This window comes from Onychomys torridus, chromosome X, assembly GCF_903995425.1.
Source record: "Onychomys torridus chromosome X, mOncTor1.1, whole genome shotgun sequence".
Lineage (NCBI taxonomy): Eukaryota > Metazoa > Chordata > Mammalia > Rodentia > Cricetidae > Onychomys > Onychomys torridus.
Genome location: NC_050466.1, coordinates 91498161 through 91509787, shown reverse-complemented (window position 1 = coordinate 91509787; position 11627 = coordinate 91498161). Strand labels below are relative to the sequence as shown.

The following is an 11627-nucleotide window of genomic DNA, read 5'->3' as shown; positions in this document are numbered from 1 at the left end:
GGACAGATAGGAGCCACAGGAAAAAAGAAGGCAGTTTGTTTTCTCCCATTGACCTAGCAACTTATAGAGTCTTAACATTTTCTACCAATCACGTTTAAGACTACAGTGGAGCACATAAGATCCCTCTTCTTAGATATTACCCGAATTTAGCCGTTAGTTAATTCATTTCTCCATTGGTCACTTCCCTTTGGTTTGCAAATGGTAATTAACAATGACTGCCTCTCTATGTGATTCTTATCACACATCCGTTTGACCCTGGAAGCCTGGCTTTGCACTGCTAAGGGAATACTGCTTCTTAGTGTATATACACCAGGACTTCCAGGGCATGAGGGGACAGAGAAGAGAAAGGAGAATGGAAGAACTAGATGGGTAAGAACTGGAGAGGAACAAACTGAGATGGGAAAGAACTAGATTGAAGGGCTAGAAGAGAGTACTAGAGGAACGAGATGGAAGATGAGGAAGAGGCAGATGGGGAAGTACTAGCTGGGTAAGAACATGATGAAAAGGCCCTAGGTGAGGCAAAATTAGGACGAGAGAATTAAGATAGAACTTAGAGGGAGCAATAGATAAATATAGAGAGAAATCAGGCAAGAAAGGGGCTAGGCATGAGAACAGAACTGTGTATATAGGATGTTACCCCAGAGGAATTAAAACAAGTGGACTATGGAGCTCAGTGTGCTGAGATTCTATTTCCCCAAAACAGTCCTTGCCATTAGTAGTCCTCTCTCCTGAGTCTCTGGGATGTCTAATATTAAGGCTGGTCCCTCTAATATTATAACGATATAATAAAACAATTATCAAGCAAGAATTACAGTTACAGTATCTAGTCTATTTATAATATCTTATCTATTTGTATTTAGCAAAATTGAAGAAGATATCCTATCTAGCCTATACTTGTGAGTCTAAGGTTTCATATCTAACTTATCTTTTATCATAACTAAGGAAATTATAACTATCTAGTCTTTAACTACATCAAAGACCCCAGAAGGATATAATATTACCTGAGAACCGGGAGAAGGATGCAAGCAACTTTCAGGAGTCCTGTGAGAGTAGAGAGAGACAGTTGGCAGCCTGGACAATCATCCAAAGTTCCTCTGTAAAGTTGGGGCATCTGTCTTCAGCCCACAGGGCTAGAGTCTCTCAGTCACTTCTCTCTGTGTCTGTAGAATGTCTGGCAGTTTCCTCTGAGAAGCAGGAAACTGAAGGACCATTTTGCCAAGCAAAGTTCAATGGCCACCTTCCTATGGGTCCTGCATGTCCAGTCAATACATCATTTTGCAAAGCAGTCCAGGCAATAACAGTTTCTTGCTCAAATGGCTATTTTTTGCCAAGAGAAGATAAATTCCATACAGAGTGTCTTCGATGCCCATCCTCCTCTCTGCAGTAAATCGGTGCTGCCAGGAAAAGACATGTCTCACTGTCCAGAAAGTCTAAAATTTTAAAATATTTTAAATGCCATATTCTGTAGGTCTTTGAAGTGTTTGAAGATTACCTACCTAATTGAATTATATCTATGTATGCCTAGAAAACTTAACATGACTATAATTTTGACTATCATAGAAGACTAATTATTAATCTGTATTTTTAATTATGCATTACAATCTAAGTGAGTTGCATAAACATAATACCTCAAATGAGAGTAGAAATATATATATATATATATAGTATAACAAAATTAAGTTTAAACTTCTATCAATAAACTAAAATCCATAGCAATGCAAAACATTTCTAGGGGCTGGAGAGATGGCTCAGAGGTTAAGAGCACCAACTGCTCTTCCATAGGTCCTGAGTTCAATTCCCAGCAACCACATGGCGGCTCACAACCATCTGTAATGACATCTAGTGCCCTCTTCTGTATACATAATAAATAAATCTTAAAAAAAACATTTCTAAACAAGTTGTTGTTCTTTAAAAAAATAGGTTCATTAATCTACCCTTTTATCCTATTATATCTATGCTATCCCCTTTTCTTCCTTAGAAAGAGATTGTATTTATAATTAACCTGCTTTAAATAAAAATATTGATTTTTCTCTGTCCTACACCAAAGGGCTCTTCTGATATGGAACAGAAAAATCTCTCAACCTTTTTTTTTTTTAAGCAATATGCTTGGATTTAGAGAAGGAGTGAGCCAATTCCATCTCCAAAGCCAGCTTGGTATATTTGGGAATTTGGGCAATTTGGACGTAGCTTCTCATACTACTTCCTGCTGGGTGAGGGTGCTATATTCTTTATGGGGAAACAAAGAAAATTTTAGGATTATAGAGTAGTCCGTGAAGGTGTATTGTCTGAGCCAGTTGCCTTGAATCCATTCTGGATGTCGGATCATCTGGGCCATGGTGTCATCGGAGACCTTTCAGGGGGTCTTGGCTGGTCAAACCTGATGTATCTTAATCTGGAACAAATCCATAGCTTCCGGCTTTCTGTGGAAACAAAAGCAGAGCCTCCTTTCCAAAGCAACATATCCTTAGACACAAACTTTGAAGTTAAGGGACCTTTAAAATATACATATTGGTTTAACTGAGCAGCCTTTACAATCAAATGTCTTTCTGCAGTTAAAAATATCAAGGACAACAAAATCCAGATTCTCTATGTGATATCCATCTTTATGTGGCTTATTTTTTTTATACTACCTTTACTGTCTCTTTAAAGACTTTCTTTTTTAAAGCTATCTATTTCTTTATATAACTGCATATATTACTTTTGTCTCTCTTCCAAGCCTACATACACATTTACACACACTGTAAACTATTTCATCTGAATCTGCCTTATTGTGAACCTCTTGCTTTAAACTTCAGCATTACTAAGACTGAAACGGCAGCTGTGGCTGCTGGCTCCGCCCACCTCAGCTTTCCAACATGGGCAGAACTACGTTTACCCATAGCTTCGGAGAAACCAAGCTCACCGCTGGACTCTGGAAGGCAGTGGATCTATGCCTCTATCAAAGCAGCATGTAGCCCAGAAACCTTTTTTTTTTTTTTTTATTAGCAAAAACTATATCCACCACGCAGCATAGTGTGCAGCTTAGAGACACCTCTGTGTAACATGGCATAGGTCAAGCCCGCATGCCATGAACCTGCCATAGAGTAGCTCAAGCCCACATATTGCAGTGTCTCGCCACCCACATGAGACATGAAGCAGGAACTTAGGTGGAAACTCGAGCTGTTGAGTGCCATTAAAGATGGATGCCCCTATGCTGCAGAGGAACTTCGCATGACTCTCCAGGCTGCCAGCTGTCTCTGTCATTTCCAGAATTTTGGAAGTTACTTACAATGTATTTCCTATTTATTTAGGTAATATTATATCCTTCTAGGGTCTTTGGTGTAGTTGAAGACTAGATAGTTATAGTTTTCCTTAGTCATGATAAAAGATAAATTAGATATGACACTTTAGACTCACAAATACAGGACAGATAGAATATTTTCCTTAATTTTGCCAAATACAAATAGACTAGATACTATAACTGTAATTCATGCTTGATAAATGTTAAAGTTAAAACTTTCCCTTTTTGATTAGACAGAAAAGGGGAAGTGCTATGGGATGTATTTCTGTATGCTGTGAATATGTGTTTCTCTGATTGGTTGATAAGTAAAGATGTTTGGCCTATGGCAGGGCAGGATGGAGCCAGTTGGGAAAATCCAAGGGAGACAGTGAAAGGAGAAAGGAGAGGCAGGGGAGACGCCATCCTGCCATCCATCCTGCCGTCCAGGGAGCAGCAAGTAATGGCACACAGGTAACACCACAGAACACGTGGTGACATATAGATTAATATAAATGGGTTAATTTAAGGTAAAAGTGTAGCATGAATCTTAAAGGTACTTGCTACTAAAATCAAACCCAAGGCCAGTTATTGGGGTGAATGCTGGAAGATCAGAGAGACAGAACAAGCCACAGTTTCCTCACCTCACCAGTTCCTCAGCTGGTCTTGTCTCCTCAGAATGCAAGCTTCTGAGTCCTCATCCACATGAATCTCAGCTGAACTGTGTTGCTCCAAAGCCTGAATGCTTAACCAGCCAAATGCTGAACCAGCCAAATGCTTCTAGTTTCTGGTCTTCACGCCTTATATATATCTTTCTACTTTCTGCCGTCACTCCCTGGGATTAAAGGCTGGATTTCCGGGATTAAAGGCGAGTGTCACCATGCCTGGCTGTTTCCAATGTGGCCTTGAACACACAGAGATCCGCCCTAGCTCTGCCTCCGAAGTGCACCACCACCGCCCAACTTCTGCTATGGCTTGCTATGACCCATTTTCTAGCCACCATTTTTGGCTTTGTTCTAGTGGCTGTCTGTTCTCTGACCCCAGATAAATTTATTAGGGTGCACAATATATTGGGGAACACAATACCACCACATAAAAGAGCTAGCTAGCAAGAAGCCTACCATACACCATATGGTTTGTAAATAATATAAGCCCCTGTGTGTTTACTCAGGTCTGAGCAGCGGCAGGACCGGGTGGGATACGGGAGAAACTTCTGACTACACACCCCAGCCTTCCCTCACATCTATAACTTGCTGTTGGGTCTCTAATGCAACTTCTCTCCACCACTCAATCACTGCTCCATTCCTCTATCATTCCCACCTCCCCAGCAAATATTCATTAATCATAGTGGCATTGGAAACCGCAGTGTGTCATGTATCCTTAGACACAAACTTTGAAGTCAAGATATCTCTATCTCATCTATCTATCTATCTATCTATCTATCTATCTATCTATATCCATCTAATCTCTCCCTCTCTATATATATACATATATATACATATAAAAATATATATACATATGTGTGTGTGTGTGTGTGTGTGTGTGTGTGTGTGTGTGTAGCCTTAACCTAGCAGCCTTTGCAATCAAATGTCTTTCTGCAGTTAAAAATACCAAAGACAATATAACCCAGATTCTCTGTGTAATTTCCATCTTTACATGGCTTATTTTTTATATTATTCTTATTGTCTCTTTAAAGACTTCATTTTTTAAAACTGTCTCTTAATGTAACTGCATATATTCTTTTCTCTCTCTCTTTGAAGCCTACACACACTGTAAACTGTTTGGAGGTTTATTCCATCTGAATCTGTCTTATTGTGAATCCATCTCTGACCAGAAGAGGTTTTAAACTGCTGAACTGCATGGCTAGGACCAGCAGCCTTGGTCCTACCTCAGCTTTTCAACATGACAGGAGTACCTGGGAAAGTCATGTTTACCCTGCCAACTCTGGGTTCCACACTGCCATCAGGAAGCATGCAGCTGGCCCATAAACCCTTTCTGTCTGTATGAGTAAAAGCTAAATCCACCATGCAGTACACTGCACAGCTTGGAGACACCTCTGTGTACTGCAGCAGGAATCTCTACCATGCTGCACTCAAGCCCACATGCTGTGAACCCACCATACTGTAGCTCAAGTCCGCATGCCATGGTGTCTCTGTACCTTGGCATCTCTATATCTCATCCTGCATGATACATGAAGTAGAAAGCTGTTCTTAGCTCAATTTTAGAATTTCTTTTTAAGTTCTCTCAAGTTTTAGGTGGAAAGTCAGCCAACACGTTGGGCAGCCAAATGTAGTGAGAAGTTCCTCTTGTGTCCTGCCCAGTCCTGCAGCCACTCAGACTCAAGTAAACACACAGGGGCTTATATCAATTACAAACTGTATGGTCTATGGCAGGCTTCTTGCTTGCTAGCTCTTTTACCTAAAATTAACCCATTTCTATTAATCTATGTTTTGCCATGTGTTCTGTCTGGTGGCGCAGGCCTTTAATCCCAGCACTCTGGAGACAGAGCTAGGTGGATCTCTGTTGAGTTCGAGTCCAGCCTGATCTACAGAGCAAAATCCAGGACAGGCACCAAAAACTACACGGAGAAACCCCGTCTCAAAAAACCAAAAACAGAAACAAAACAAAACAAAACAAAACAAAAAACAAAAAACAAAAAACAAAACAACAACAACAACAAAAACACTAAAGTGAAACTTTTGCTTTACTGGAATGACTGATTCTGATCAGCTGGGGCTGAAAAATAAAAATCATCTGTGATTGAGAAGGGACCAGCATCATGGAGGTGAAATATTCTGGGATTATTTCCTCAGGGCCAGGACACAGAAGCTGTGGTCCAGAGGCTACCAAGGCTAAATTGCATGCTGACAGCCCTGCTTGGTAAGGTGTCTATTGTGGTACATGTTTGAAGACATTAAGAGGCATGCCACGTGGCTAAGGCTTGGGACATGTGGCAGGGTCTGGGGAAGGTATAACCAGTTACAGTGAAGACCTGAGTCGTGTCTCTCACCAATGCTTTATTATTTGTTTACATACACAGGCCTAGACACAAATTGAAACTTCTCGTGTGTCCACATGCAAGTATTAAGTACAGGAGTGCCCAGGCCATATGCATCACAAAACAAATGCAAACACTGGCATACCAACCCACTCAGAACCCCACTAACAGACTGGTCATATTATCATATTACCTACAGAACATACATTAAAAAGTGCCAACTTCCAAAGGAACAAGGGATGGAGGTACAATAACATACTATGTAAGCCAAGGAACCGACCTACATTATGAAGAGTCTGAAAGCTTATGAAACGCCTGAAGGCTTTTAAAGCACATTGAAGCATTTCAGACATGAATCACACAGAATATCAACTACTCAGTGCTTGAACAAGCCTGTACCCCCTCCTCTGGACCCTTAAGCTCAAGAGGGAGGTGCATTTCGGTAGGAAGTAGGTGCTCAGTAGGAAATGAGATGGAACCAACCAGTGGATCTGAACCACAAGGATGGGTTGGGAGGCTTCACTGCTCCAACTCAAACAAGACCTGAAGGCAGAAAAGATGGTATGAGGACCACCTAATGACCATGAATCCCTTGAGTCCCTTTCCTGACTCCCTCCTTCCTTCTTCATATCCCATAACTGAAGATCTGTCACTGACACAAGTGCACAGACATATTCCTGCCTGGGTCCCCTACTTCCAGCCTCGCCTTCCCTCCTTCCTCCATCACTGGCCACCAACCTACTCTGGTGAAGCTCATAGTCTCTACATATAACCTTCCTGATGTCAGGAAAGTTCTTTGGATTTCCACTACCCACTTCTCCTGAGAGAGAGAGTATGTGCTGGTATGAGGTGGTCAGAGGGACAGCCTGGGGTATCAGTCTTTCCCTTCCTGTTTGATGGCTGCTTTTGAGCTCTGTTTGAGGGCTCTAACAGAAACATGGTAGTTTAATTGAGGAAAACAAAACCTTTAACTATTTTCCTTCTGTCGTTCCCTCACCATGTTTTAGAATGTTTGACTTTTAAAAATGCTGTCTGAGCTGCTGACTTGAGGCTTGTGAAAAAACTGTCAGATGAATTTGGCTTGGGATTAAGGCAGGTACTCCTAACATTTCAGAAATGGCCCTAAACACACTTCTGCCATTTTTTCACTCCATGTTTATGTGAAGCAGCATCCTTGGCACTGACAATTATAAATTAAAAGTACCAATCAACTCTGAAAAATGTGGAAGATATTTCATGTCCCACAGTGTCAAATTTTTAGTTAAGATTTAACTCTTTGTGTTTAAATAAACAATCACACCCCTTTCCTTGGCACTGACGTTTGTTTTTATCTTTAATACATGCATACCAAGGACTTGTATTAAAGTAAGTATCTTCATAGTTTATTGTCTGTAGATGTTCTATTTGTATATCTATCCTATGTGTCTATACACTGGGGTCCTGTAAACATTTCTCAGTTGGAAAGGGGTTTCAAGACAGGAAAATTTAAGAATCCCTGGTACAGGTTTCATCTTCCATCCTTGCCAGACCCCTGTGATCAGCCACCTCTCCAGCTTCATCCTGCCCCTTCCATTCCAAGCAGTTCTGTCCAGGGTGGCTTCCTCTTACATTTCCTAGGCCCCATTTGCCTCTGTGGCTCACAATGTCCAACCCTGCTTCCCAGACACACTAGAGGTTTAATTCCCTTCTCAGCTCATATGGTCCTTGCCCTCTGGGTGGGTGAGTCATTTGAGATTTGGTGGCAAAATACACCTTGAGAAGGAATCCAGGCTGCACATCTGAACTGAGATTTCCCCCACCCCGAGACCAGATATATATTTCTTCCAGTTGATATGCTGCCTGCCCTGGGGCAAGTCCCTGCAACCCCCCGGGGACCTCGGTCTCCTTCTCTCTCTGGACATCGGGGCACCAGCCAATTACTGCTGAGCACAAAACTCGAGAGACAGAGCATTCACTAAATAATCCTCAAGTGCCCTTTCTGAAGTCAGCTTCAGAAGTCTGGGGTACCCAGTCCCAAAGTCATGCAAACCACCAACTTACCCCAGGTACCCAGCTATGATCAACTTATCACAGAGCCTTCCACCTCCCAACCATCTCCATCTCATGCTCCCTTCCAAGAAGCCAGCTACCTGGTTAGCTGTGGGTCTGGCGCCAGGTCCAAGAAGAGTTCTTCAGCGTCATCAGGGCCTCGGCAGCCTCCAGTGTCTCCTGACACTCTAAGATCGCAGAAACCGAGGGCTGGTCAGAGGTAGTGGGGCCCTGCAAAGAAACAGGTGTGAGGAGAGCAGGAGCTGTGCAGCCAACACCTCTTCTCGGAAGCACAGATGCCCTTTCTGTGCTCAGCTGCCTCCAGTGCCCACTCCCAGCCCCTAGGCAGTCTGCTCTACACATCCACTTAGCTTCTCCCGCCCAAGTTTCCGGAACCCCAACTTCTCTGCAGGGACCTGCTGCTCTGGTGGATGATGCTCCATGGTGGAACATGGCAGGGGGCTCAGATCCGAGATTCTGGAAACAAGAGGTGAGGGGATTAAACACTTGGGTGGGTGGGTAGCACCTATAGATAGAGACTGGCAGAGTTTCTGCCATACCAGAAGGTGGGACTCCAAAAGGACTGTGGGGACCATAGACCCACCCCATGGCTTGGACATGTCCTTTGTCCTCCCAGCCTGTTTTCCTTCCCACACTCCTTCTGACATATTTTTCCTGAGATATTCATCTGTAAAAAGCCTTTTTTAAAATTCTCTCCAGATACCAGTTGAAGAACACATCAGGGGACCAAAGTGTTTTGCATTTTAATCTGCAAAGGCCATGGAAGAGATATGGTGACCTTCTGTTTTCACGGACTGGCCTGGCCAGCGTTTTGTCCAGCCACCACAGTTCACGAAGGACAAGCCGGACCACTTCCAGGAGGCTTTCTCTGCTGGCCTCTGGACTTTGCCATGGGCCCCTCTGTGGCCCTCGCCACCACGTCCCTAGGTTTCACCAGGACCTTCTATCTCACCCATCTGTAGTGATACAGAGAAACAGGGCCCACGTGTTGAAGGCCCACTGTGTGGCAAGCTTTGTGCCGGTGCTTTCTTCAATGTGAGAGGTATAGGATGTTTTCTGCCAAAATGACCTCTAGGAAATGGGTGCTTGGAAAAATAAAGTCACTTGTACCAAGTCTCTGGAGTAGAAACTGTCCAATCATGAGAGGCCCCTGTCCTTGCCCCACAGTCTGACACGCAGCCTCCTCCTTCCCATGATCCCATGTTCACCCTCCTCCTGCACCTATGGCAGCAAGACCAGGGCTGGACACACAATGACCCATGACATGACACAACCAGCCCCATGGTCACTTTCTACTCACGGGTTGGATGAGGCAACAGCCTCATGGAGCTCCACGGAAGGAGAAACAATCAATTGCTGCCCCAAGGTCACTGTCATGTAGGGCGGAGATGAAACTGCTGGGGGCCAGTAGAAGAGTGGAGGCCCTTGGGAGCTCTCCTGCAGGGACAGAGATCACAGGGATTGGGTCCCAGGCCAGCCAGGAGGAGAGGAGGGCTGGGCAAATTTTAGGCTGAGGGCAGGAACACAGAATGTCAGGGCACCCTCCTCCAATCATAACACACCCAGTTAGCGCTGAGAAGACTGAGGCCCAAGGAGAAGTGATGTTTCCCAATGTCACAAAGCATTGTGCTGAACGATTAGAGGTGGAAGCCCTGACTTTAAGACACAGTTGAAAGGGTCTTGACAGTGACTGGTGGGATCCCCCCACTCTAGCAACAGATCCTCCTTACCTCCTGGGGGCTTGTGAAGGGCAGGACTTCAGGCTGGCACACAGTTTCTCCTTCCCAGCTGTAAAAGACCACCAATTCCTCCCCTCTGGCTGCTCGCCAGCCTCATCTGAAGACACTCACCACCATTCTGAGAACTCACGACCATAGACCTTTTCAAACACCCCCTCCAAAAAAAAAAAATCTCTGCTTCCTGTACACAAGTGCTGCCTACCATTGATATGATCTTTCCCACCTGGGCCACTGAGGTCCAGGGTGTACTTGCCCAAGGTCACACTGCAATTCTGAGACAGGGCTGGTCACATTGTTACTCAAGCTGTGCTTCCCTCCAACCAAACTCAGGCTCCCTCCCCAGCCAACGGCACTCACTGTGACCTCTTGCTTTGGCAGAGGACTTCTTGCCCTGCCAGAGGGGTTTGTGGGCGACAGCCCCTGTCGCTCTTGGTAGTCGAATCTGTCTTCTCTTTAGCAGTGCACCATGCACCTTCTTCTCAGAACCCAGATCAGGCAGGGCCTCGCTGTGTTCCCTACAGTAGGGGTTTGAAGGACTCCTGCTAGTCACGGGCAAAGGGGGACTGACCCCCCTCCCCAACCCAGACGCCATACTGTGCTGTGATGTTTTGTTTGTGTTCTGACAAATACAGCTTGCCTGGAGTCAGAGGGCAGAGCTAGCCACTAGTTAACCATAGAGGTCTGGAGGTCTGTACAGAGAGGAGACAGGAAGTGATAAGGTGGGGAGGAGAGAGGATCTAAGCCCTTTTAGTGGGAGGAACCAGAGAGGTAGGAAGCGACTGTGGCTTCTCCCCTGCTTCTATGCTCTTTCAGGATTTTACCTTGATACCTGATTTCTGGTTTTTTATTGATAAGATTAATTAGACTTACGCCTCAGCACACTCATGAGGAGGTGGCACATCTGGGACACTTGAGGACCCGAGAGTGTGAGGACCAGGTTTCTCACCTGGCTTTGGTCCCGGCGCCACAACTGTGGCCTCTGCCACGGTGATTTCCAGGTCCTCTGAGGCCAGCTTCGATTCCCAGTGGGGCTCCAGTCTTGTTCCCTGGGTTACATTCCGAGGTGGAGGGCCAGCAGGGGACATCTGCTTTGTCTTTTTGTTCCACGGTTCTGGGGTAGAGTGCAGAAATGCCACTGTATCCCATGTGTATCCCAATGGCCACAGTATCCCCATGTGCTAATGCAGCCTGACCCCTTCCCAAAACAGACACCACACTCACGAGGACATGGGTTTCTCACCTGGCTTGGGTCCTGGCACAACTGTGGCCTCTGCCACGGTGATTTGCAGGTCCTCTGAGGCCAGCTTCTATTCCCATTGGGGCTCCAGTCTTGTTCCCCATGTTGCATTCCGAGTTGGAGGGCCAGCCCGGCGAGACACTCACTTTATCTTTTTGTCCCATGGTTCTGGGGTAGAGAGCAGAAATGCCACACTGTATCCCCATGTGTATCCCAATGGCCACGGTACCCCATGTGCAAGGGCAGTCTAACATCCCCCTTCCCAACACAGACACCACACTCACCAGGAGGCGGGTTTCTCACCTGGCTTGGGTCCTGGCACAACTTTGGCCTCTCCACGGTGATTTG

The 11627-nt window shown here is 45.0% G+C and overlaps 1 protein-coding gene across 1 annotated transcript in view; it reads right to left on the bottom strand.

Moving 5' to 3' along the window:
• Window positions 1-8387: 8387 nt before the first annotated feature.
• Window positions 8388-11627, bottom strand: part of LOC118574732 (doublesex- and mab-3-related transcription factor C1-like) — a 5352-nt gene continuing 2112 nt past the window's right edge. The window contains exons 2-7 of the mRNA XM_036175639.1: window positions 10989-11153; window positions 10400-10557; window positions 10245-10273; window positions 9604-9740; window positions 8642-8759; window positions 8388-8513 (exon numbers count right to left, since the gene is read on the bottom strand). Of these exons, the coding sequence (XP_036031532.1) occupies window positions 8388-8513; window positions 8642-8759; window positions 9604-9740; window positions 10245-10273; window positions 10400-10557; window positions 10989-11153 (733 nt within the window). The remainder of the gene's footprint in view (window positions 8514-8641; window positions 8760-9603; window positions 9741-10244; window positions 10274-10399; window positions 10558-10988; window positions 11154-11627) is intronic.